This window comes from Hippopotamus amphibius, chromosome 17, assembly GCF_030028045.1.
Source record: "Hippopotamus amphibius kiboko isolate mHipAmp2 chromosome 17, mHipAmp2.hap2, whole genome shotgun sequence".
NCBI classification, from domain to species: Eukaryota; Metazoa; Chordata; class Mammalia; order Artiodactyla; family Hippopotamidae; genus Hippopotamus; species Hippopotamus amphibius.
Window position 1 is genome coordinate 2,697,603 of NC_080202.1, and position 26,186 is coordinate 2,723,788.

General features: G+C 53.6%; 1 protein-coding gene across 2 annotated transcripts; it reads left to right on the forward strand.

Annotated features, from left to right (window-relative positions):
• The first annotated feature begins 925 nt into the window (after nt 1-925).
• TRIM16 (tripartite motif containing 16) lies at nt 926-23,410 on the forward strand. Of its 2 annotated transcripts, none has more exons than XM_057714550.1 (6): nt 926-5,315; nt 11,129-11,224; nt 14,499-14,732; nt 16,886-17,051; nt 17,498-17,593; nt 20,409-23,410. In XM_057714550.1, exons 1-6 carry the CDS (start codon nt 4,806-4,808, stop codon nt 20,990-20,992), a joined length of 1,686 nt encoding a protein of 561 aa, XP_057570533.1. In that variant the 5' UTR covers nt 926-4,805; the 3' UTR covers nt 20,993-23,410. The 2 variants fall into 2 exon arrangements, with proteins under 2 accessions (XP_057570533.1, XP_057570534.1); XM_057714551.1 differs by lacking the exon at nt 926-5,315 and adding an exon at nt 5,352-9,658.
• The last annotated feature ends 2,776 nt before the right edge of the window (nt 23,411-26,186 follow it).

Sequence of the window (26,186 nt, forward strand, 5' to 3'; positions counted from 1 at the left end):
TGGAGGTGTTGGCTCCTACTCTTGGTGTTTTATTTGGTTCCCAAGTCTATGCACCAGGCTTTGGATCAGGGCGGCCCCCTCATCCCTGGAGGTCCAGATCCAGACGCTGTGCTTCCTCCACCCAGTCAGGGGTACAGACATACAGCGCATTCTTCAGCCTCTGGCTTGCAGCAGTGAGGTGGAAATTGAAACCATTTGAGCAAATGGGTGTGGGCGTGGGCGAAGTGGAAGTAAGGGTGCAGCTTCCACAGCTCCTGAGACACAGCATCTTCCTGCAGGGAGGGGGCTTTGGGGAGCAAGAGAGTATATTATGTATAGAGAAAATGACCCATTGTCCTTTGACCCAGCCACAGACAATCCCTGGGGCGAGGGTGGGGTGGGGGCTGGTATATGGTTTTTCCTCCCTTCGTTCAGGGATCTAGGTCAGTAGTCCTTTTTTTTTGTTTTTCCTACTAGTTTTTTTTTTTTAAGAGATACTGTGTTCTTTTTCTTATAGTTTTATTTTTATTTATTTATTTATTTAGGCTGTGGTGAGTCCTCATTGCTGTGCGTGGGCTTTCTCTCGTTGCAGTGGGCAGGGGCTACTCTTCATTGCGGTGCACAGGCTTCTCAATGCAGTGGCTTCTCTTGTTGCAGAGCACGGGCTCTAGGCATGCAGGCTTCAGTAGTTGTGGCACACGGGCTCAATAGTTGTGGCTTGTGGGCTCTAGAGTGCAGGCTCAGTAGTTGTGACGTACGAGCTTAGTTGCTCTGTGGTATGTGGGATCTTCCCGGACCAGGGCTCGAACCCGTGTCCCCTGCATTGGCAGGTGGATTCTTAACCACTGTGCCACCAGGGAAGTCCCTCCAGAAAGATTCTTGAAGCTGTTTCCTTAGGAGAAAGGCTGTGGGGCTTCCTTAGCCTGAAATGGCCAGATAGAGCCTTTGGGTTGAGAATGCTCTTCTTAAATTCTTCCAGATCCCTCAGGGTGATGGCTTTGAACCCACGACCCAGGAGGGGATCTTTTGGCAGCTGTTGTTGGTGTGGCTTCAGGGGAGTTTGTGAGGTTGTGGGATTATTCATCACAGAGTCAGCTGGATGAGAGATTAACGATTACTGCCTGCTGACCGGTTTCTTAACCATGTGGCTACGAAGAGTCTGAGTTCTCAAAATTCCAGGCAGGGAACCCCCCTCAATTCCAGGAAAGAATACCAAGCCACAGCTTGGCCCTAACTTCCCTGGTGACAGGTTTGATTCAGGAGGGAAGGAAATGATGTTTGTTTGGTGAAGAGAAAGGCACACCCGTTTCAAGTGAGGCCGAGTGATGGGAGGCTGGCCTTGAGGACAGGAGAGGGTGGGGTTGCAGGCCCGGTGGATGTCAGGGGAGCAGGTGTGATGAGAGGGCTGGGGGGTGGTCTGGACGTCATAATTGGGGGTCAGGAGGACCCCCACCTCTGAGATATGTTTTCGGGAGTGAGGCGGGGAGAAGGGACCGCACCACCCGATACGTGGTGGGAGAAACAGTGTCTTTGGGAAAGCCGAGCTTCGGTTAAGGCAGGGAGGCAGGGCTGTCTGAGACTTTGGATATTGGGGCGCCCAGGGCGCAGTGGGGGAAGGATGGTGACCGTAGAGCGCTGGGTCAGTAGGGAACTCGGGTTTAGGAGATGACCGGGGTGTTAGCCCCGGTCCTCCGCGGCTGGGCCGTTTACCCAGGGGATGGGGTGTAATGAGATGCTCTAAGGCCCCTGCAGGCAGGGTTGGAGCTCAGGTAGCAGTGGCCTCCGGAAGGCGCCGCGTCAGGCGTGGCGGTGGAGGGGATTTACAAGTTGTGGTGGATTCCGTGGTCCTCAGAGGGCCAGACGCTTCCAGAGGGTCCGCGCTTTCCAGGCTCAGGCCCAGGCCAGATGTCACAACTTGACCAGTGCACTTTCCCAACAAGCTCAGGCAGATCTTAGAGACAGCACAGTTCCCCCGAAAGCTAAACCGAGAATCTGTTTACCAGCCCTGAATTCAGCCAACCTGCTCACTTCATAGATGAGGAAACTGGGGTGGAGAGAGGGTGAATGATTTTCCCGGTTCAGGCTGGGACAGAAAGTTCAGATTTCCTGTTTTCCACACTGCTGCGGGAGATCTGCTCGCTCCGGGCTCCGATGGGGCACCGGGACGGGCTGGACAAGCCTGTGGGCTGCCCTCTGGGGTCAGCCGGAGAGAAGGGGTGGGGGAGATAAGTGAGAGCCTGGCTCAGTGCCCTCTGATTGGCGCCCGACATTGTAGAAGGGGTCAGGCGGGGCAGCCACCCCCCACCCCCCCCAGGAGGATCAGAGGCTCCGTGGCAAGTGGGTGGACTGGTTCAGCTTCCAGAACCAGGTCATTCAGAGAAAGGGGCAGAAAAGAAAGCAGGTGTATTTGTTACTGTTGGAGAAAACCCCAGGTCTGGGGCAGGAGAAGCCAGCTCCGTTCCCTCCTGGCTGGAGATTTAAAAAGCATGACATGAAATGCAAGGGAACCTCTTCTGGGGTGCCTTCCGCACCCCAGGAAGAGGGCAGTCGGGTCAGGGGTACTCAGGAACCTTTGTACTGCTGAAAAGGGCCGCGTCTGAGCCATCACAACATGTGTGCTCTCTGCACGTCCACAATAAACAGGGCTGCGTCTGCCAGAGATCTGTACAGTCTTCCGTGCCCTCCGACACCTAGCAAGACTTCTTGGTCCGTGACAAGCACGGTCCCTTGGTTTGTATGCTTTAGTCTGGATCCTGCGGAACTGCACGGGGTGGAGAGCCATGGGGAGGTCGATGACGGGGGCCCACCCCATCCCTAATCTTAGGGTCGAGCTGGACCGGCCCACACCCCGTTCTCTCTCTGTTCCATTAGTTTTCCAAATCCACTGGAATGTATCTGAAGCAATCCTGGGGGAGGGGAGCTGTAGAACCTCTTTAAGATACAGATGTTGGGGGTCAGGTGCCTTGGAATAGTCCGGGGTTCCTTGGCGCCCACCTGGCAGATACGAAGTGTGCTGCGGGCGGCCCCCCCTCCCCCCGCTCCCCCGCCATGGTGATGCGTGAGAACACCTGTCTACTAAGGAGCTAGATGCTTCCCGTCTTATCCTCTGGCTTCTATCATAGGCTGAATTGTACCCCTCCCCTGCCCATCGTATGCTGACGTCCTAACTGACGCTGAAAGCTCAGTGTTCTCTGCACCAGTGCCAAATTGCATCTTGGAGACAGGGTTTTGGGGGAAGTGGAAAAGAATAGCTTTATTGCTTTGCCAGGCCAAGGGGGCCACAGCGGGCTCCTGCCTGGAACAGCTCTGTGTCCGGGAGAATTTGATGAGGGGTTTTGTAACAGTGGCTCAAGGGTGTGGTCTCTGACACGATTAGGGTGGGTGCAGTGCAGGGCCTGCTGCTCCTGGAATCTCCTTCCAGGTGGCATCTCCCCAGGGCGATGGGCTCCTCTAGTCGCTTTATTCTGGCCTCAGGCGTTCCTGGCTGCTCCCCCCTTGATGCGCCATCTGCCCTTTGGAACTCAGGGAAGGTCATGGAGGCTGGAGTCTTATCTAGAAGGAACGGGATGAAAGAAAAAGGCCTCCGTACCCGGGATCCCCACAAGCCCCCACTGGGTTTCATAACCCCAGTGTCTCAGAATGTGACTGTATTTGGAGACTGGGCTTTTTCAGGAGGGAATTAAGGTAGGATGAGGTCATGAGGGTGGGCCCTATTCCAAATCTGACTGCTGTCCTTATGAAAGGAGGAGATTAGGACACAGGTGTGTACAGAGGGGAGCCTGTGTGAAGGCACAAGGAAAAGACAGCTGTCTACACGCGAAGGAGAGAGGCCTCAGGAGAGACCAACCGTGCTGACACCTTGATCTTGGACTTCGAGCCTCCAGAACTGGGAGGAGATAAATTCCTGTTGTTTAAACCATCCAGTCTGTGGTACTTTGTTATGGCAGCCTGAGCAAACCCATATACCACGTCTAGGAAAACCTTAGGAAGTGGATAAAGGGCCTACCCCTCTCTAGGAGCCACTGGGCAGGTTGTACAGCCCAGGAGGGCTGTCTGCTTAGAGCTTTGTGTGGAAGGAGACAAGTTCTTCCCCACCCCTGATCACCTCTGAATCCCCCTCCCAAGCCCATCTCCTGCCACGTGCAAGAAGGTCATATGGAAAAGGTCAGGGTCAGAGACAGGACCCTGTTCCCAGCTGTGTCATGTCCACTTCTATGAGGTGGGAAGGGATGGAGGGCTGCTCTGTTGCTAAAGTCCTTACATTTTGGGTCCCTTTAAAAACTGAAAACAGGGGACTTCCCTGGCGGTCCAGTGGTTAAGACTCCATGCCCCCAGTGCAGGGGCTGTGAGTTCGATCCCTGGTTGGGGAACTAAGATCCCTCACTCCATGTGGTATGGCAAAAAAAATAAATAAATAAAAGTTGAACCTGTCAAGCCAAGCCATGTAAAGCGACATTGGCTTTGACTGCAAAGCTCGGGAATCTCCAGTCCTTTCCAGAGTGACCCCCTACCCCCGCCATGGCTGAGACTGTGATTCACAGAAGAATAGCAGTGTCGGGTCTGGGCTGGAGGAGGGGCAGGAGCCTGCCTGGGCCTCCCTGAGCCTGAGGACTGGGGCTGCCTCGTGGTCACCGCCGCTGGCCGTCCTCCAAGCCCAGTGCAGTAATGACCCAGCTTCCTCTGGGGGAGGAGACAGTTAAAAGCCTTCCCCCGCCTCCGCAGACGGCTGGGCGTGGCGCTCCTGTCTGACCTGCGGCGGCAGGATCCCGGTCGGAGCAGAGGAGGCCCAGCTCTGGCGTTGGCAGCAGTGGCGGCAGACCTTCCAGATGGCTGAGCTGGATCTGATGGTGGCTCCGGGGCCGCTGCCCGGGGTCCCCGCTCACCCTCCGGCCGCTCTCAGCCCAGACTCTGGGTCAGCCAGCCCGGCAGAAGAGGAGGACGTGGGCTCCCCGGGGAGCCCCCCGGGGGAGACTGGGGGCCCGAGCCAGGGCTCTGCCTGGCAGGGGGGTCGCGGGGCGGAGGGGGCGGCGGTGGAGGAGGTCCTGTGCGACTTCTGCCTCGGGGCCAGCAGGGTGAGGGCCGTGAAGTCCTGCCTGACCTGCATGGTGAACTACTGCCCGGAGCACCTGCGGCCGCACCAGGAGAACAGCAGGCTGCACGGCCACCAGCTGACCGAGCCCGTGAAGGACCGGGACCTGCGCGTGTGCCCGGCCCACTGCAGCCCGCTGGTCGCCTTCTGCCTCCCCGACGGGCAGTGCATCTGTCAGGAGTGCGGCCAGGCCGAGCACAGGGGCCACCCCTTGGTCTCCCTCGACGCTGCCCGCAGGGACAAGGAGGCGAGTGCTGGGGTACAGCCGAGAGGGGGGTGGGGAGGCCGAGTGCCGGGGAGAGGCCGGGCCTTTGCGGCGGCTCCTGGGGCTGCCGGCCTCCCTCCTGTGCTCTTAGCCTTGGCGCCTGGCTGTGCGCCCAGCGTGGGTACCTCTTGCACTTGGCTTTGGAATCCCGTCTGGGTCCCACTGTCCCTGTACTCTGTCTGTGTCTGTTGCCTCTCCTGCTAGTTTCCTGCTGTTTCTCACTCAGCTTGTGCCGGCTAACCCGTGTGTGGGTGTCTCGGGCTGGATCTGAGTGGCAATGGATGAAATGTAAACCTTGGCAGAAATTCGAGAGACAAGAGCCAAAACTCACCCCTGAGTTCTCTTTTTCTCTTTACCCCGAACGAGAGGTCGGTAGAAGGGACCCCTCTGGAGATCCCGGGTATGAAACCCAAGCGCTCGAAAAGCGCTGAGACAGTGCAGAACTGGAAACTTCCCTCCAGGTACAATGTTGAGGACCGCTTACCCTAGGGAAAATGAATCTCCCCATCAGAGGCATCAGGAGAGACTGAGAAATACCGTGCTCTGTAGCCTGTAATTGTATTCCCATCAGATAGGGAAACTGTTTCCAGAACAGCTAGCTTTTCTTTGCCCTAGAGCTGAGAGCCTGGAGCAGCACTGGGGAATAGATTTATACTCGTTTCTCATACTTGGACTTTCCACGAGCACTTTTGTTCTCAGCGGGGAAGTGCGCTTGACTTTTGCCCCACATTTCTTGTGTCCAGATGCCGGGCAGCTCCCTGTTTGCCGTGAGCGTGGCCATCAGGCCCCAGGCAGCATCCTGGCCCGGGGTTCCTGGGCGGTGGGGAAGGGGTCCTGGGAGGGGCGGGTGACTTGCGGGGCCCCCTCCTCGTGCCCGCCCTTAAGCATGGCTTTTACCCAGCATTAGTGGGAATGGTTCCGGAAGGCTCTGATTCCCTGGAAGTCTCTGATTCCAGATGCCAATGAGTCAGTGTTTCCAGCTCTAGAATCCACTTGCCAACTGTTGCCAGCACCTCCAGCGCCAGGAAGTGTCCGGTCAGGGGAGCAGGTCACTGCCACCCCCTCCCCACGTCCACAGCCACGAGGGGGCCCTGGCTCAGCAGACAGGTCAGCGGACAAAGCTCCACATAGCTGAGGAAGTTGGTCTTCGCGGAGCATTGCCGTGTGCTCCATGTTTTCCTTGGATTTTCCCACCCAGTCCTAGAATAACTCTCTGAGGTGGCGACTCTTTTCATCTCCACCACATTTGTCCAAACTCATACAGATGGCTAAGTCATGGAGTAGGAATGGAAGCTTCTGGAAAGCCACCCCATTGGAGGAACACAGGGAAGGACCCCAAGGTCACGATATTATAAACTTACTGTTTTGTATATATATATTTTTTTTTTGCACAGAAACCCTGCCACACATGTAGTAGAGAGATTCAGGCGGAGTATACTGCTTTTCCTTTGTTCAGGGTGTAACATCTGAATTCTGTTACGTTTAACTGGAAAGGTGATGCGTGTCCACATCAGAAACAATTGCCACCAAATTCTGAGATAGATTTCGCCAGAAAAGGGCTCCTTCCCATCCCGCATCCTCCCATCTCCTTCCTCAGAGGCAAAGACCACCATCTAATCTTTCTTCTGTTTCTTTTCAGAAATTCTACGCCAGTAGCAGCTTAGATACAATATGAATTGGTTTTTTTTTTTTTTTAACAATATGAATTTTACCCGTAGGGTAAGCTGGTGCGATACAGAGACGTAGGGTACTTGTTATCCTGTGCAGGGTGAGTCGTGTAGCGTATGTGTGGAACACCGCATTCAGACATCCCAGGAGGGAGCTGTCAGGTGAAATGAAGACAACGGGGGACGGGCCCGGGGGCAGCTTTTGGTGCTGGAAGCAATGGTGGTTACAGGGGTGGTCACAGCCTCTGCTTGCTGGTGTATCTGTCAGACTTCCTGCCTTTCCACCCGGCATCCTTGCTTGCAACTCTGAGTGCGTTTGCTCTGTAAGAGCTCTCTGGGTAGCCCTGCCACGGCTCAGGAGCCAAAAGCTTTCTTGCAAGGAGCCCAAGAAACCAGCTCGGAAGACACAGTACCTGGGTGAGGCTGCAGCCACCACCAGGGTTATTTTAAAAGTCTTATCAGACGTAAGGCAGGCTCTGGAAGCTCAGTCTTTCCTCCAGCTGGCTCAAACCTGCTGCAGCTGCTTGCTGAAGGTCACGTTGGATCGTGTGAAGGGCTAGGTACTCGGGCACATGAAGGAAATTTTGAACGGCAGGGTCAGCCCCAGGGACACAGAGCAGCCGGGAGCCTGTGTCGGGTCTGCAGAGCAACTGATGTCTCAGTTCACCAACTGTGCCCCTTCGGAGGTTCCCACAGTCTGTAGCTATGCCAGTGGGCAGAGACTCTGGATTTGGGAATTCTGGGTGTCCTCTGATTATTTGTTCTGTGCGGCTGGGCTTCCAGAGCCCAGCTCTTCCCTGTGGGGACTCAGCTCTTCCCCTTGCACAGGCCAGCTTCCCGAGGTCCCTTCGCTTTTTTTTTTTTAATTTTTAAAAATTGAAGTATAACTGATTTACAGTGTTGTGCCAATCTCTGCTTAGTACAGCAAAGTGACTCAGTTTTACACGTATATACATTCTTTTTCTAAATATTGTTTTACATTACCACACTGTGTGGCATGCAGAACTCCCCTGACTAGGGCTCAAACCCGTGCCCGCTCTGTGGAAGTGCAGTGTTAACCACTGGACCACCAGGGAAGCCCTTCCCTTCCTTTAAAAATTAATTAATTAATTAATTTTATTTGTTTATTGGCTGCACTGGGTCTTCATTGCTGTGCACGGGCTTTCGGCTTTCTCTAGTTGCAGTGAGCAGGGGCTACTTTTCATTGCGGTGCACGGGCTTCCCATTGTGGTGGCTTCTCCTGTTGTGGAGCATGGGCTCTACGCGCGTGGACTTCAGCAGTTGCAGCACGTGTGCCCAATAGTTGTGGCTCACGGGCTCCAGAGCACAAGCTCGATAGTTGTGGCACACGGGTTTAGTTGCTCTGCGGCATGTGGGATCCTCCCAGAGCAGGGCTCGAACCTGTGTCCCCTGCACTGGCAGGTGGATTCTAAACCACTGCGCCACCAGGGAAGTCCCTCCCTTTGCTTTTAAGGGCAGCTCATCTTAACTCCTCTCACCTGCCCTGCACTCAGGCTTGCTGCCAGGAAAGGAGGCTGTGTGCGCATGTGAGCTGTGAAGTTTGCACTCCTCCTGTGACGGCTTTCCTGTTTGTTCTTTTCTGTTCCTCGTCAAGATTATCAGACATTATCGAGAGCTTTCTATGGGCTAATCGTGCTCTATCTTGGGGAGCGTGAGCTTTAATCAGGAAGCCAGGGCGGGTCCGCGGCTCCCTGGATGCCAGGGGGCTGGGGCGGCACAGAGGCCCTGCTGCATGTTCCAAGGAGGAGGACCCCTGGCAGGAGGTCAGGGGGGTCGTGGGGGAAGGAAGGCCTGGGCTTGGCCCCGTCTTAGACCTTGAAGTCCATGTCAGGTCACGGCATCCAGCCTCAGCCCTGGTTCCAGAAAGCTCAGGACTGGGTGGGGAGCGCGGGCCCAGTGTCCGGGTGGAGGAGGAGCCAAGCTCTGAGTACCTCAAGTGTTCCTGCTTCTCTGGCAGCCGGTAACCAGCAGTGTTCATGGCCATCTGCCGCCCAAAGAATTTCTTCTAGAAGTTCCAAGTGCCTTGGACTCAGTATTATGTAACTTGTTTTAGCTTCAGCATTCCACCGGCTGTGCGTCTTTCAAGAGCAGGGAGGGTGTCTTCTGTGGCTGGACTGGCCCCTGCTGCGCTCTGACCAGCTGGCAGAGGAGTGAGGTCAGGGCCCAGGTGGGAGCTTCGTGTCCCAGACGCAGACCCTCCACAGGGAAACATAAAGCACTCGGCCCCATCTCGTCTCACTCCCGCTGCTGCTCCAGTTTGTGTCTCTGACCCGACCCCGGCCACCCAGCTGGGTACCGCCTCTGCCCTGGAGACAGAAGCTCTGTTAACATATTCTTGAGGCACCAGAGGAGATGGTAAACCGTCTGATGGGGTCACAGAGCAGGTCTTGGACCCTTTGCACAGCATCTGTCCCCACTCTGCTGCAGTGGGCGGGACCCTCTGTGCCCTTGGACGTGGTGCCGTCCATGCTTATTGGAGCTGCTGTCCTGCTTTTGTGCGGGGCCCGCCCGAGCCTTTAAGGTGCATGTGAGTGACGTCTTGGGACACCCTGGAGCTGGGGTCTGAGGCACCCCGTCATTTCCTGGGAACAGGAATAACTGGAGATGCTGGTCTCCCAGGTGGCCCCACCTGCTGTGGTGAGTGGGAGTGCCCGCTTGTGAGGTGACTCACTCAGAGGTCCCCGTTAGGCACTTGGGAGTCCTTTTCTCCTTTTATGGCCGTCCGCAGACAGTGGGGAGAAGGCCCGTCCCTGGATGCTCTGGGGGCCTCCTCTGTCCCCGGATGGTGCTGGGGCCGCTTTAACGGCCTCTTTGCTCGTTGCTACCGTGTGTTTGGTTGTGTCTCCCGCCACCTTGAAACAAGCAGCTCCCGCCCCTCCCATCCTGGAGCAGGTCACTGGGTAAGCCTTCTAGAAAGACCAAGATTCCCCGGTTGCCCCCAGATCGGCCGGACCCCACATCTCCCCTGCTTTCCCTACTCCCGGGCATCAGGTCTCAGGTCTCAGGGGTGGGAGGTCGCCCGGGCTCCCTTGGCTCCTGAGTCAGGGCCCCAAAGCCTGAGCAAACGCTCCCTGCCTTCTGCAGAGTGAGGCAAGTCCCCTGCCTGCCTGGCCTTCCGCCACGGGGACCTGGGATTCCCGCGGGCTTCAGTAGGAGGAAGGGGAGGTGTGTCACGGTCCCCCCCAGCCTGAGTTCTGTGAGGGCCAGTGACTCACAGCTGACACACGCTGCTGTCTCATGCGTTGTAGAGGCAGAAAGTGATGCGGCCTTTGAAGTTTGCAAAGGCTTTGGTTTCATGCCTTGGCGTGTTCTCAGCAGACCGTGCTTAGGGAGTTTCAGGAGGCGAGAGTGGGGCTGGGCAGGGAGGTCGAAGCGGGGAAACCTGGGGTTCGCAGGCTGACACTTGCCTGGGTGGGGCGGGGTGGGTTTGCTCTGCCTGCGTCCCAGAGAGAATGAGTCCGTGATGGAAAACCGCCAAGGTGGCGCTGGAACACGGATGGGGATGATGACATCATTGACAGCGTGCTTGCCACCGCACACGCCTCCCGTCCTCGCAGGAACCCTGCGAACTGGGCACGTTTGCTGCCCCCACCTCACAGGTGAAGAAGTGCAGTAGTGGAGGTGTTAAGCAGATTTTCCAGAAGGCTCAGCTGCTAAGTAGAACCCTGGCATCCCCACCCCCGGCTCCAAGGCCCCGAGCTCCTTGTCAGGCTGTTCTGGGGCCGGATGGCCTGGGCTCAACTCCGTTGACCACTGCGTGACCTTGGATAGGTGGCTTCATCTTCTCATCTGAGCACTTGGACAGTGTGTTTACCTGTTGTGGGCATGGCCAGGATGATAGGAGGTGATGCAGAGGAATGTTTGAAGGGATGCCCCGCACAGCTCTCCCTGCATTTTAGCCAGTTCAGCCCGGGAGGTGCCAGCACACAGCCAACCCTCTGGGCCTCCACGGAGGGCGGGCGCTCCAGCCTGCCTTCTGAGAGCAGCTTCGGAGACAAACTCTCCCCTCCATGGAAGAAGGGCGGTTGGTGCCCTTGCTCCTGAGGACTTTCTCAGTGCCCTGGGCTCCTTCCTCCTTAACGCTGACCTTTCCTTTCCTCTTCTCAGGCTGAGCTTCGGAGCACCCAGTTAGACCTGGAGCAGAAACTCAAGTTGAATGAAAATGCCATCGCCAGGCTCCAAGCCAACCATAAGTCCGTTTTGGTAAGGCTGGCTGGGGTCACCTGCTGGGCTCTGGCACGCCTGGCAGCTGCTGCATGCTCAGCCCGGCCCACTGGGGGCACGGGACGGCGGGTGCAGGCCCAGCTGCCGCATCCACGCGCCCCTCGGGCTTTATCACTGGGTGAGAACTGTGGGTTCAGATACGGTCGGCTACACTGCGGAGTGGTTTCATCTTGTTGTGGGGATTTGCTGTGAAATTGGTTCAAGGTTCGAACCTGGCAAGTGGTTTACTTTTTAATGCTACAGAGTAGAAGCAAGCTAGTCTTGTAATGACAGTATCCTTATTTGTACATTCGTGTATGCATTTTTGACCAGGAGAAAGAGTGTATGTGGGAGTTAAGGGGGGTGGTTAGCTAGAGCTCCAGATTATGAATAATCTTGGCTTCTTCCATCATGGGAGGGTGTTCTGCATGCGATTCTCACCAGTCCTAGGTCCTGGCAGCCAGAAAAGAGAGGTGAGACCTGTTGGGTTAGTGGATGGTACTTGATAAGGCCAGGCTACTTAGTTTTAGTCTCTCTGGTTTATGACTACTTTCCATAATAACCTCTAAGTAGACCCAAACAATTCCACAAAGGCATCTCATCAGTGGCAAGCCAATAACCACGACTCAGAGGAGAATGCAAAACGCCTGCCCCACGGCAGTTAGTCAGCAGCAGCATCTTTGCACATCAAGAGTGATTCTATCTATCTATCCATTCACCCATCCATCCTTCCACCTCTCTATCCATCCATCCATCCATCCATCCATCCACCCATCCATCCATCCATCCATCCATCCATCCATCCATCCATCCATCCATTCATCCATCACGTACCCATCTATCCATCCATCCACCCATCCATCCACCCATCCATCCATCCATCCACCCACCCATCCATCCATCCATCCATCCACCCATCCTTCCATCCATCCATCCATCCATCCATCCACCCATCCACCCATCCATCCATCCATCCATCCATCCATCCATCCATCCATCCATCCATCACGTACCCATCTATCCATCCATCCACCCATCCATCCATCCGTCCATCTATATCTAATACATGTAACCATTTCAACTTAATTTCCTCCTCCGTGTTTATAAGTAACTAGCTGTGGAAGAATAAATACCTGTTTCTTACCCATATAATCTTATGGAAAGAAGAACAATAATTGTCCCTTTGAAGCCTTATAAATCTTCAGAGATTGTTGATTTCCATGCTCAGTGTAATCCGGAGAACCACATGGAGCTTCTTGCCCTTTACCAGCTCTTTATTTTTCAGACACTCTGATCCCTCCTCTCTTCGTCTCTTAACTGCATGGCGACCAGGGGAGGTAGTTACCGCAGTGGCCACCATGTCGGAGGCACACGAGGGCACAAGAGATGACAAGACCTGTCTGGGTCCCTAGATTGGTGGGGCAGGAGAGCTGGGGACTGTTGTTCCCTCGACTTAAGAATGACTCAGCCCGTCGAAATGGTGGTGCTTCAGTTTCTTTTTTAAAAAATATTTGTTTATTTATTGGCTGCATTGGGTCTTCGATGCTGCACTTGGGGTTTCTCTAGTTGCAGCGAGTGGGGGCTACTTTTTGTTGTGGTGTGTGGGCTTGTCATTGTGGTGGCTTCTCTTGTTGTGGACCACAGGCTCAGTAGTTGTGGCTTGCAGGCTCTAGAGTGCAGGCTCAGTAGTTGTGGCATGTGGACTCAGTAGTTGTGGTGCATAGGCTTAGTTGCTCTGTGGCATGTGGGATCTTCCCAGAGCAGGGCTCAAACCTGTGTCCCCTGCATTGGCAGGTGGATTCTTAACCCCTGCGCCACCAGGGAAGTCCCTGTGCTTCAGTGTCTTTATCTAAGAAGTGGGAACCATAATAGTAAGTTGTCCCTTGGTGTCCACAGGGGATTGGTTCCAGGACTCCCGCAGACACCAAACTCCAAGGATGCTCAGTTCCCTTATATAAAATGTAGTATTTGCGTGTAAACCTACGCACAGCCTCCCGTACACTTTAAATCATCTCTGGATTACTTATGATACCGGATACAATGTTAGTGCTATGTAAGTAGTGCTTGGCTTGGCAAATTCTAGTTTCGCTTTTTGAAACTTTCTAGAATTTTTTCCCCAAATATTTTCAGTCCGTGGTTGGTTGAATTTGTGAATGTGGAATCGGCAGATGTGGAGGGTGGTCTGTATCTCCCTTCTAGGGTTGCCGTGAGAGATTACGTACACAGTGTTCAGAACAGTACCCGGCCCACGGTAAGCACTTACCAAGTGCGGCCGTTATTATATTACTATGTTATCTAATTAAAAAGTGATCAGACAGGCACCAGAACCCCAGGAGAACAGAAGACAGCACCTGGAGGGGCTGCTCAGAGGCTCTCTCAGGTGGGCTGAGCATGGAGGAAAGTGCGAGAGACTGAGCAGGCAGGGTGTGGGCTTGGGGCTGTGGAGTGGGCGTGAAGGGAGGGTGAGCAAAGGAGAGTGTTTCCAAGAACTTTACATGAGGTTGAACCAGTAACTCGTGTTGGGGCAGTGATCTGGAACGGGGCATTGTTGGAAGGAACCATCAGCACCGGGACCTAAAAACTACCAGAGAGAAGAGGAAACTATTGACTGAAGGCATTTATAAAGGATGTGGGAGGATAGAATCTCACATGCACAAGTGCCATCGTGTAAAGCCTTGCTGTTCATCACGTGGAGTTTGTTCTATATATTTTTGAACGTGGCATTCCGTTCTGCACAGGTGTGCTTGTCCTGCAGTGCTCAGGTGCTGTGGTCGCCTGCGCACACCCGGCATAGACACCAGAGGATTAGACGTGCTTTCGGCTCAGATGGACCTGGTGGGCAGTTTAACTGGACATAGTAAATGCTAAGAAAGCAAATTCATGCTACTGATTTGTAAAAAGAAGCCAAATTATTAATTTACCACAAAAAATATTCAAGGATACTGAATACACACATTGCCCTGGTGGGAAAACTGATGTCACAAACTTGAAGAGCCGCCCGACTGTCAGAGCTAGACTCAGAGATCAGAAAATTCACTCTCTCATCTGATGGGTGAGAGACTAAGTTCATGATTGGCAAACAAGTACTTACGCCCTGGAGAGTCCTTCTTGTTTCCGAGAACCCAGGATTCAAATGAGAACAGGGGCTTCCTTTTACAATAGGAAGTTGCCCCTGATTTGCGGGATTCTCGGGTTTGCATTTCTGTGTGGTGAGCTTTGAGAAGGTTCACTAACGGGTTCTTCATGGGTCCCTCCCCCGCCCCCCCTTCCCCAGGTGTCGGTGGCAGAGGTAAAGTCTGTGGCGGAGGAGCAGTTTGAGGACCTCCTTGCTGCCATGAGGAAGGCCCAGGCCAATGTGATGCTCTTCTTGGAGGAAAAGGAGCAAGCTGCCCTGGGCCAGGCCAGTGGCATCAAGACCCATCTGGAGTACAGGAGCGCAGAGATGGAGAAGACCAGGCAGGAGCTGGACCGGATCGCCGCCATCGGCAACCCTGTGCTGTTCCTGGAGGTACCCGCCGCCGCGCTGTTGGTGCCAGGGGTCCCTCCCTCTGCTCGGCCTGCTGCGGACGTGGGAAGGGACCTGCCTGTGACGAACGGGTGCACAGGGAGCTGTGGGGACAGACAGCAGCCGAGTACCTGAGGGAGGAAGGGAGGGCTGCCCAGAGCGGGGAGGCTGGAGCCGGGTCCTGGAAGATGCGTCACGTGCCGGCAGAGGGGCAGCATGTGCAAAGGCAGAGAGGTTTGAGAAAGCACAGCCGATTTGGGGCACTGAGGCGCCTTCACGAGGACGGGGTGCGGGATGCTGGGCGCAGAGTGATGGGAGGAGAGGCTGGGGGCCGGGCGGGTGTAGACGCTTGTTCTTTGCTGTCAAGTCCCAGCAGGCCAGGGCGGACGTCAGGTGAGGGGTGATGAGCTCGCATCGGTGTGCTTTATAAACCACTCTGACAGTGCGTGAAGGCTTGCCTGGCCGGGGTGGGGCAGGGGTCCTGCTGCCTTTCAGAGACACTGGGTGTCTGGGGTGACTGAGGACAGCCCAGCAGACGGGACCTTTCGTTACAATATGCCGTTCGTTTTGTGTTACGTTAAGCCACCTGTGATCAGAGCCAGATCTGCAGCGGAGGGAGTTCCATCCTCCTGGATCTGTCACTAGAGCGCTGTGTAGTGTTTAGCTAGTCACTTAACCTCTCTGGGTCTCAAATTCCTCATTTATCACACAAACAGGTCGGAGTCAATGACTTCCAAGGCTTGTTCAGTGCTAATATTCCTATACACAAATAATTCTTTGATTGCATTTTGGGAAAAATTCCCTTCTAGTTATAGCAAACATAAATGTTTATTGTGAAAAAAAAGAACTCGGAAAATACCGAAGAATATAAAGGAACACAATCACCCGTGTCCCCCCACCCAAAGACAATCATCGTCAGCCTCAAAATGAGTAAGAGAAAGAGAAGCAGAGACAGACAGACAGAGATACCGAAGAATGTCTTTCAATTCCTTTACTTTTCACCATCAGAACAAAGAAACTGAGTAAACATTTGGCTTCCTGTGTCATGAGTTTCCCAAAGAGCATGTACATAATTTCCCTTTATTTTTTCTCTTTTCGTAATGTTAACATAAAAACTTTAATATGTGTAAAATATATTTTAGTGCAGGACAACTTATTTTAGTTAAACATAACTTCTCTTTCCACAGATTTTTAGCCAATTGAGGTGACATGTATTGTCCCCCAGTGATTCTTTTTTTAAAAAAAATAGACCATTTTTTTTTATTTTTTATTTTTTGGCTGCACTGTGCAGCATGTGGGATCTTAGTTCCCCGACCAGGGATCCAAGCTGTGCCCCCTGCACTGGAAGCAGAGTCTTCACCACTGGACCACCAGGGAAGTCCCCCTCCCCCCTCAATGATTTAGAATGTTACTTTTATCACATATGGCACTAAATCTGTGTATGGTGTTAAAATGTTTATTTTTCTCTCTGTCTACTCTCTGGCTTTTACTCTTTCTTCTCTTCCATTAATCTAAGCATTTTGGTACCGCTGTTTTCATCACTAAGTTTTCTGCTGTACCCAGTCTATAATTCAGTGCTTCCATTGCATTGTGTTACATCTGAAAGCAAGCTTTCCTGATCACTGCAGAGTTTTGAAGCATAAGAGGCTTGATGTGATTATCTGTGTGAAAACACATTTTAAACTCTAAAGCAGGGAACGAGAATTAGAGAAAACTGTGTATCCGGTTGAACGGACCAGGAAAGGGCAGCCGCAAGCTTTCCTGTCCGAGGACTTGTCTGTGAGTCCTCCAAGTGCTACAGCATTTCCTCCATCCCTGTCCTGGCTTGTGTTTAAATTACTTAAGAAAGAAAGTACGGGTGGAATGAACGTCCAGGAATGTTACCTCCATCGTCCCCCGTCTGGGCTGTGTACTGCAGCTGCTCATGGGTGCCTCGTGTCTCTTGATTTTTAAAAGTTCACTTTCCCAGTTAAAAAAAAATGAAGGCTTTCTGCATTGTCCGATGCTGAGCTGGACCACTATGCACACTTCCTTTGTGACATGCACGTCACCATCAGCCCATTTCACGGATGCAGGAGGTACCGTGTTGAAGAGGGCAGCCCCGTTTAAGAAGCACAGGAGCCAGGGCGAGTTCTGCTGTGTTTCCTTTCCTGCAGGAGTACTGCAAGTTCAAGAACACGGAGGACGGTGCCTTCCCCAGTGTCTACATAGGACTCAAGGACAAGCTCTCGGGCATCCAAAAGGTCATCACGGACTCCACCGCGAACCTGATCCAGTTGCTGCAGCACTACAGGGAGAGGCTCCAGGAGTTCTCCAAGGAAGGTGAGACGCCATGGCTTGCGGTGTCTCGGAGGGGCTGACGGGGGAGGTGGGCGTCAGGGAGGGAGAGCAGAACCGGGGAGCCTCCCATTTTCAGAGCCATCCTCTGGCTGGACGGTGCGACTAACGGACACTTACCTTGACGGTGTTATCTCACGACCGGGACCAGAGGACGTGCGTGAATCACATCACGCGCTGGGCTGGCGTCTCCAGGACTGTCTTCCGAGACTGCTAACGCCTGTGCTTTCAAGGGAGACCCAAGTCAGCCTAGGTCTTTCCTCAGGGTGCTCTTCCTCAGTGTGGTTCACTGAGCAGGAGTCTCTGACCTGTGACTCGTGTCTGGTCCCTTCTGTCCCCAGGAAGCCCAGGGAAGAGGGGCTGGGGGTCCTGCTTCTGAGGTTCTCCTGCCCACCTGGACAGGTGCGCAGTCACAACTCTTGATTTTCTAGAGGCGTACGACATCAGCACTCAGGTGTATGCCTTCGTCGAGCACAAACATGGGGCCTCGAAACCCGAGCCCAGCACCAGACAGCAGTTCCTCCAGTGTAAGTTGTGACCAGCTTCCCTTTCCCCGGGGGCGGGGGATGTGCACGTGAGACTTTGCAAGCGAGGATGCCGTCTCTCAGTAGGTCTCAGGTTCTTGGGACCTCAGGTCTGTCCTCAAATGGTACATTTAAAAACGTTTAATTTAAAAACATTTTGAAACAGTTTCAAACTTTGCAAAAAGAGGACCAAGAATTCTCATATACCTTTCATCCAGTTTTACCAAGTGTTAACACTTCACATAACTGCGGTCCGTTGATCCAAACTAGGAAGTGAACGTTGCTGCAAGGCTGTTCACGCATCTGTGGAGTGTACTCAGGCTTCACCAGGTGCTCCTCCCAGCACCCTTTTTCTGGCCGGACGTCCGGACCAGGGTCGCAGATATTTCTCTGTCTCCCGTCTGGGTCCAGTCCCTTAGTCCTTCTGTGTCCTTCACAACCTTGGCCCTTCTGAAGATCCCGGCTAGTTGCCAAATGGTTCCTTTTTAAGTCTGACTTGGCCGGAATTGCATAACCCATTGTCCTGTCCTTATGCGGGTGTGTCCTGGTCTGCCAGCATTTTTACAAACACAGTTACGTCTGATCAGCACTTGGGTACGGTTCACAAGGCGGGCAGGCGGCGTCTCTTAGGAGAAGGAGGGCTGCGTCCGGGTCGCCGGGGCGGATTGTTGGTAGTGCGGCTGCTTCGTCTCTTCGGGACTTGCTCTTGAACCTGCTGCTTGCTTTCTGGGGTGGGTGCTGCCTGGCCGACCCCCGGACCCCTTTTGCTCTGGCCATGACGTGGAGCCTTGGGTTCGATGCCATGTCCTGTTCCTGCCACAGCTCCTCGTTTCCCCAGGACCTCTTGGTTTCCACGTAGTTTCCTCTGTTTATTCTTTCCTGTTTCCTGACAGCAGCACATCTATGTTTTACAAACAGGTATAGTTAATACAAGACGCCAGACTCCTTTTATCCTTAACATTAAAAGTGAAACATATCCTGTTATAATCTGTTTTCTGTGGCATTACAATCGTCTTTTCTCACGCTTGATATTAGCATTTGCTCTGCGTGTTGCTGTGAACGTGTAGCCTTTCTTGGGCTCAGATCGTGTCACCTGTCCAAGTTCTGTCAGATTGCCAGCTTGGCTGACCAGCGGGAGCCACTTGTAAGCTGGCCTCTTTGTCCTTTAAGCATGGACGTTCTGCCTTTGACATTCTTAAAAGTATTGTTGCTTTCTGGCACTGACAGAATGTTCCAGACCCATTCTGGTTTTCTGGTCCCAAGGCACAGAACCCCCTACCCTGTAAGGAGCCCTGGGACCCTAGATGAGGAGAGCGCTGGCGTGCAGTCCGTTTGGCACATGTGTACTGAGCGTCTCCTCTGAGTAGCACCCTGGGGTAGAGGCCCACCTGAAGCGTGGAGCTTGTAGAGTGAAAGGAGGACGTTCATGAAACAGACACACTAATGAGTAGACACACATCGTGATGAGTGCCGTGAAGTATAAAAAGCCAGGGTGCTCCGCGGGACAGTGATAGGCAGACATGCGGGTATTCCCTGGGACCAGGAAGAGAGGATTTGGGGGGACTGCTTGAGAGCCCCCCGCTAAATATTGGCCAAATATTTTAACAAATGAGTGACTCACATGGGGATGTGTGAGTGCCCGTGTCCCCAAACCCTTGCCGACACTGGGTAGAAAAGTGCCTGGCGTTCAGGATGTATTCGTCAAATGAACGAAAGCGTGAGCCCATCAATGGATTTTGTTTCTTGGTTCAGTTCAGCAGATAATACAGGAAATGCCAAGCAATTCGAGCTTCAGGAAGGAAGGAGGTGGGTGACTTGTTGAAAGGGATCTGGGACTGATTACAACGTGCGTGGAGAGGCGCCCCCGCACCAAGCAATTCTCCATGGCACTGGCTGGGCATCCCACCGTGTAACTCGGTCCTGACACCATCTGCCTGGAGATGGCATCACAGCCCACGGGACGGCCCCCACTTCAGATGCCAGTCGCCAAGTATTGGGTCCCCAGGTGACCCACGACTTCTGTCCGACTTGGCTACAAATCAGAGGTTCCCACACCCCCCTCTTCGGTTCAATTAACTTGCTAGAGTGGCTCACAGAACTCGGGGAAACACTTCCTTACATTCACCAGTTCATTAAAGGACACAGAAGAGCAGCTCCGTGAAAGAGAGACGCACACGGCAACACCTGGGAGGGGCCTGAGAGCAGGAGCCCCTGTCCCCGCGGTGTGGGGGTGCACCGCCTTCTCATGTGGATGTTTGCCAGCCTGGAAGCGCTCAGCATCGCGTTCTGCTGGGATTTTACAGAGGCTTCGTTTCACAAGCATGATTGACCACTGCTTCCGTTTTCAGCTCCTCTCCCTTCTCACGAGAACAGGAGTTAGGGCCGCACGTTCCAGGCTTCTCGTCGTGACTTGGTCTTTCTGGTGACCAGCCAGCCCCCTCCAGGAGCCCACCCAGAGTCGCCTCATTAGAGCAAAAGACCCTTGTATAACCCGGGAAATTACCAGGGTTGCAGGAGCTCTGTGTCAGGGACTGGGGTCAAGGACCAAGTATTAGAACAAAAGATGGTGTTAATGCTCTCACCACTCAGGAAATGACAGGGAGCTTTGTGGCCGGGAACCAGGGGTCAGAGAGCAATCACAGTATCACACTTGTGTTCCGTTTGCTGGTTTTCACCCACCTCTTGTCCGGGAGGGAACAGGGGCCTGGCTAAACAGAGGACAGGGAGATGGATGTCTTCTGGTCCTTTGGAGGCTGGTGAGGTTTGATGTGTTGGGTCTGAATCAGTGGTCGGTGCCTGACCTTCTGTGTCCCCTCAGATGCCTGTGACATCGCCTTCGACCCTGACACGGCACACAGGTACCTGCGGCTGCAGGAGGACAACCGCAGGGTCACCAACACCACGCCCTGGGAGCACCCGTACCCGGACCTCCCCAGCAGGTTCGTGCACTGGCGGCAGGTGCTGGCCCAGCAGAGCCTGTACCTGCACAGGTACTACTTCGAGGTGGAGCTCTCCGGGGAGGGCATCTACGTGGGCCTGACCTGCCAGGGCATCGACCGCAAGGGTGAGGGGCGCAACAGTTGCATTTCCGGAAACGACTTCTCCTGGAGCCTCCACTGGGACGGGAAGGGGTTCCGGGCCTGGCACAGCGACTCGGAGACCCTGCTCGGGGCCCGCCCTTGCCGGAGGCTGGGGGTCTACGTGGACTTCCCGGGAGGCGTCCTCTCCTTCTACGGCGTCGAGCTGGAGGCCATGACGCTGGTGCACAGGTTCGACTGTAAGTTTTCGGAGCCCGTCTACCCGGCCTTCTGGCTTTCCAAGAAGGACAATGCCGTCCGGATCGCGGATCTGAGAGGGGAAGCCGAGAAACCGGCGCCGACCCCGGGGGAGGCTGCTCCCTAGATGCCAGGACCCGTTTCTCAGACTCGCGCTAACACACAGGCAGGGCGGCGGCTTGCCTTTTACGGCTGACTGGGGGTCCCTGCCAGAGCTTGCTGGCTTGAGAAACCACGTGGGCCCGAGGACGAGGGGGGAGGGTCCCTGGCCGCCACCCTGGGCTCCACGCTGCGCTGTTGCCCATGTCTGCAATAACCCTCAGGCCTTGAGTCCCCTCACCATCTGCTCACGATAGCATCCTGTCTGCTCGGGTGGGCCGCGCATTGTGCCCAGGCGTGGTCACCGGGAATCCTCGGAGCCATCAGAAGACTGCAGAATAATCAGAATAAATTGCTAACTCTCTCTCACTTCCCGCATCCCCGACCCTGCCCTGAGCGCCTCCTGTGCACCGTGACCCTCATGGCGGCCCTGGGGGGTAGCTGCTCACACCGTCCCCATTTGGCAGGTGCGGAAGCTGTGGTCCAGGGCGTTAGTGAACTTGCTCATGGTCATGGTGGTCACATGGTGAGTGAGCGGCCAAGCTGGGATTCACACCTGGGAGGGCTGACCTTGACGTTCTAACCACGGCCCTGCACTGCCTTCCTCCTTAGGTCACAGGTGTTGTGTCTGTGGGGATAAACCACATCATGGACTGCATTCGTGGGAGTGGAGCGTCTTCCAGCCGCAGTCTCTTTGCAACCCCCCCACGTCTGATTGGGCCTTGCAGCCATGCTGTGACGGAGAGCTCATTACCTCACATGGCAGCTCAGCTCCCCTGGTTTTGGGACAGTGGGGATTGTAGGAATGTCTTAGTGGGGTCCGAGCCCTAGTCTCTGTGACCTCAGGGGACGACACTCACTCCTCTCCTCTGGAGCCACCCAGACGACGTGGACGTGTCTGATCCCTCATTCAAGGGCAGTTCTCCACGTGTTTGGGGGCAGCTCTCACGCTGTCCCCCCCAGGAAGTATTTTTGTTTTTACACTCTGTCTCCCACTTTCCTTCGTGGTTTCCAGACCTTTTACCCCCTCCTTTCGACAGATGCGTTCCCTGAGATTAATGACATACATTCATCAAACCTTTAGGCAAATGGCAAAGTGTATCTAAATGGGTTTCTGAGGACATAACCTGAAACCCCTTTCGGGATTCACTGGAATTACAGCTTCTGGGTCTTTTCTGTGACCTGGGTCAAGGCAAGTCCCTTCCTCTCTGGCCAGTCTGACAGTCCTGTCTCAAGAGCACGTCACTGCAGCATCACTCGTCTTGTTTCCAGGGACCCTGACCTATATTTGAATCCTAGGACTTACATCATGTAGGATTTGAATTTTTTAAATTGAATTTAAAATCTTTGAATGTTATTGAACTTTAAAACATTTAAAAACCTTTTACTGGAGTATAGTTGATGTACAGTGTTGCGTTAGTTTCAGGTGTACAGCAAAGTCATTCAGTTATACATACATATCTTTCCACTCTTTTTTAGATTCTTTTCCCACATAGACCAATACAGAGTGTTGAGTAGAGTCCCCTGTGCTGTACAGTGGGTCCTTAGAACATTTTTACATTTGAATTTTAAATTCCATCACATGGTTGCTGCCTGCAGAGAGAGTTTTCTTCACGATTCTCCATCCAGTGTAACAGCTCTCCTTCCTAGCCTCGTGTCACCTACAGAATTGGTGACCTTTTCTTCTTAAATCTTACTCTCGTTGATACACATGTTGATTAGGGCAATACATATATTGATTAGAATCTTGCAGTCCTCAGTCAACACCTTTTGGCTTTAATTATTCAATAAGTTATGCATCAGTGGAGTTGTTCGCTAATGTACCCCATCTTTTGCCCCTTTATCTGCTGTACACCACGAAGGACTTTTTCACCGGCAGAGATCAAGACGTACTACGTCATCATTTCCTCTTTAATGATGATCTCAAAGGAGAAAATGCGATCAGCTTGGCTGTTTTGCTTAAACCCCTGTGGGTTGTTGATGCTTTTTTACTTTCTTCCCTAAATGCTCACCAAATATTTGATAAACCATTTTAGAATTCTGGTGTAAGTTCACATCTGCTCTGCTGTTTCCAGAATCCACCTTATTTTTCTTTTAAAAAATCGAGACAATTTTGCCTGTCGCCATTCTCCACCATTCTCCTTAATTTCTCAAAATTTACTGCCTGGATTTCAGTCACGCTGGTAAGTTGTGTCAGTGTTGTGAGATGTAATTTGTTTAGGCCACACCTAGGCTCATGAAAGGAACCCTCTGAGTGTCTCCTCACCTGTCTTGGACTTCAGTTTGTCTTTCTGCCTACTCATTTTCGGTTTCAAGACCTTTCTTCTTGATATAGAAGATCAAAGCAAAATTGAGCATTGGGAATATTTATTTTCTTCTGCCATTGCCTTAAGCGATGGGCATATCTTTTTTCTTTTCCTTGGTTCAAAAACTGAAAATCGCCTAAAACAAACAAATAAAAAAATTAAAAAAGATAACAAAGGCCAGTTTTACGCCCTCCATCATTTCCCCCAGTGGTGCGGTGTGTGCGCCACCCTCCTGTGTGTCCCACAGGAGCCTCCAGTCCCTCTGGCAACTCCCTAAGCGCAGACAGGAACATATAACAGCAGGTGCAGCAGGTTCAGACGTTTCAGAGGTTCTGGGTCCTCTTTCCTCTTTGGATCCACCTCTGGCTACCACATTCCTTTGCTGAAGTTTTGCTGAGGTCCTCGGGTGTCCTCTAAAAAGTTCAGGCTTTGGAACTTCCCTGGTGGTCCAGTGGTTAAGACTCTGCGCTTCCCCTGCAGAGAGTGTGGGCTTGATCCTTGGTTGGGAAGCTGGGGTCCCGCATGCCATGTGGCGCAGCCAAAAAATAAAAATTAAAAAAAAAAAAAAAGGAAGCTTAGGTTTTTAAAGTTAATGATGAGTAGGAAAGGGTTTGGCGTTTTGAGGACCATTTCCCATTTCTTACCTCACTTAATCTTTGCAGGCCTGTGAGATAGGTAGTATTTTCCCTGTTTAATGGAATGAAAATGAAAAAGTTGGCGGCTCAAAGAGGCTAAACATGGTCGAGGATGCTCGGTAGGACATTTTGAAGAAAGTGTTTGTGTTTATTTCTAAAACGAGGTTTCGTTCACAGATTTTGAGACACGAACATCAGTGGTTCTCGCTGTGGTTTCCCGACCCGCAGCACCAGCAGCACCTGGGAACTTAGAAAAGCAAAGTCTTGGCCAGAGCCCCTGAATGGGAAGCTGTGGGGCGGCGTTTTAACAAGGCCTTCCGGGGGTTCTGATGCAGGCCTGGGTGTGAGAACCTCTGTCTGCCCCATCTACTCTCTTGAATCTGCTCTGCTCTTCATACCAGTAGCAAGTGCCTGAGAGCTTCCGTACAAGCAGGAAGGCACGCGATCTCCTTGAGGACCCGGCCGTCTCCGCCGGGTCGGAACTTTTCTGTGCTCTCCTGTTTCTCCCCCTTCGGGAGAAGGATATATTTCTAGCCAATGCCTTTGCTCCCCACCTGCTTCTCGTTAAACCAAAGGGCAAATGGCAACCTGGAAATTCACAGAGTTCTCAGGAATGAAGACTTGTCTCATTTAATTTGCCAACAAGTGTGACACCACCTGATGGGCAGGCGTTGACTCAAACGTGATGGTTTTCCCGCCGTTCCTCACGAGAACCATCCTGGTACAGCTCTTCCCGTGTAGTCAGGTGCCTTGGCAAACACATCCAACTGTTCATTTGACCCTGACACCTGCCGGTGAGCGAGGTGGGCTCATGAGCTCCATTTACAGAGGGGCAGCCGAGGGCGGCAGGTGGGGTGGGGGCACGTTTGCTGCTCCGTAGCAGAGACCCTCCTGCGCTGAGCCTGCGCCCTTCCCTGACTCCCCGCTGTCTGGCCCGTGGTGGGTGCCCAGTGGGAACCTGCAGAACCTCAGGCGCACGTTCGGCACCAGAGGCAGGACAGCGGAGCCGGTGGGGGTGCAGCAGCCACGCCTTCTGGGCTCGCTACACCGTGCGGGGGGCGGGGGAAGGAAGTGAAGAGTTGAGGTGGTTTAGGCTTTGAATCAGAATCGTGACCATAGCGTGCAGAGGGCAGGAAGGAAGCTAGGGGACCGCACGGGAGCCTTCAGGCTGCCAGTAGCCAGATACGTGAGAAATCTCCCGGTGTCCGTCTTAGCCCCAACGCTTTCCTCTGAGAAGTGTTTCCCCCTCCTGGGTCTTACTTTGACGGGACCTATTTGCCCGCCTGCCTCTTTGGGTACCCCTGGTACCACGTCCCCCGCATTGGCTCACCCATCGCGCCTTCTCGTCCTGCCATCCACCAAGGTCCCACTCTAAACTCCAACACCGTATCTCTGACGGCTTCAGTCCCCCTGCCTGGGCCAGGGGACACACTGTGTGTGCTCACCCCTGTGTGTGCGTGCCGTGGTGCGAGCGGGACGGGGCGGCAGCAGAAGCAACCACCAGGCTCACTTGCACGAGTGAATGTGCGCCGCACCCTATGACACCACCCTGCAGGGCAGTCACCATCTTCCGCAGATGGGGAGAAGTGGGGGCCCAGCCGGGCCGAGGGGCTTGCCCAAGGCCAGAGCCCTAGTGAGAAAGCCGTGAGTCCAGCCAGTCTTTGACTCCCGGGGTTGGGCCCTCAAGCGTGGAGCCGGGGCTGAGTTGGATCATAAAACTGCTTCCTTGATGTGTGTCAGCTTCGCAGATTAAAAGCCCAATTTATTTGGACCTTTAGGAACAAGCTAGGTTCAGTGTGTGGCGTTTCTGGGGTAATGTGCCCCCTTAGGTACTCAGGCACTTTGGGCCTTCCTCCTCTGTGCCGCCTTCCTGGTGGACGAGATGCTGATCCACGCTCACCGGGTCTCCAGGCGTCTGTCAGGTCGAAGAGCTCGAGGTGTTAGAACTGACCTCCTTCCCAGCCTGATTCCTGTCCCCACCCCCACCCTTTACAAGACCGTCGCGGCCAACCAACCCAGGGCTGACCTCCATCGCCTTCTCTGCTGGTGCCTCACCTCCAGACGCGGGCGCTGGACTTGCTCACGGTATTGCCAAGCTTTTGGTTTACTCTGGGGTGAGAATAACAACACCAAGTGCAGAGACAGCTGGCCCCACACGTTTGACATCCTCCTAGAAGGTAGTCGTCTATTACAGTCATTTTTCTAACTGAGCATAGCTTTATTAGTGATTTTGAAAAATTTCAAACCTATGACAAGCTGAAAGAATAGAGTGATGAACACT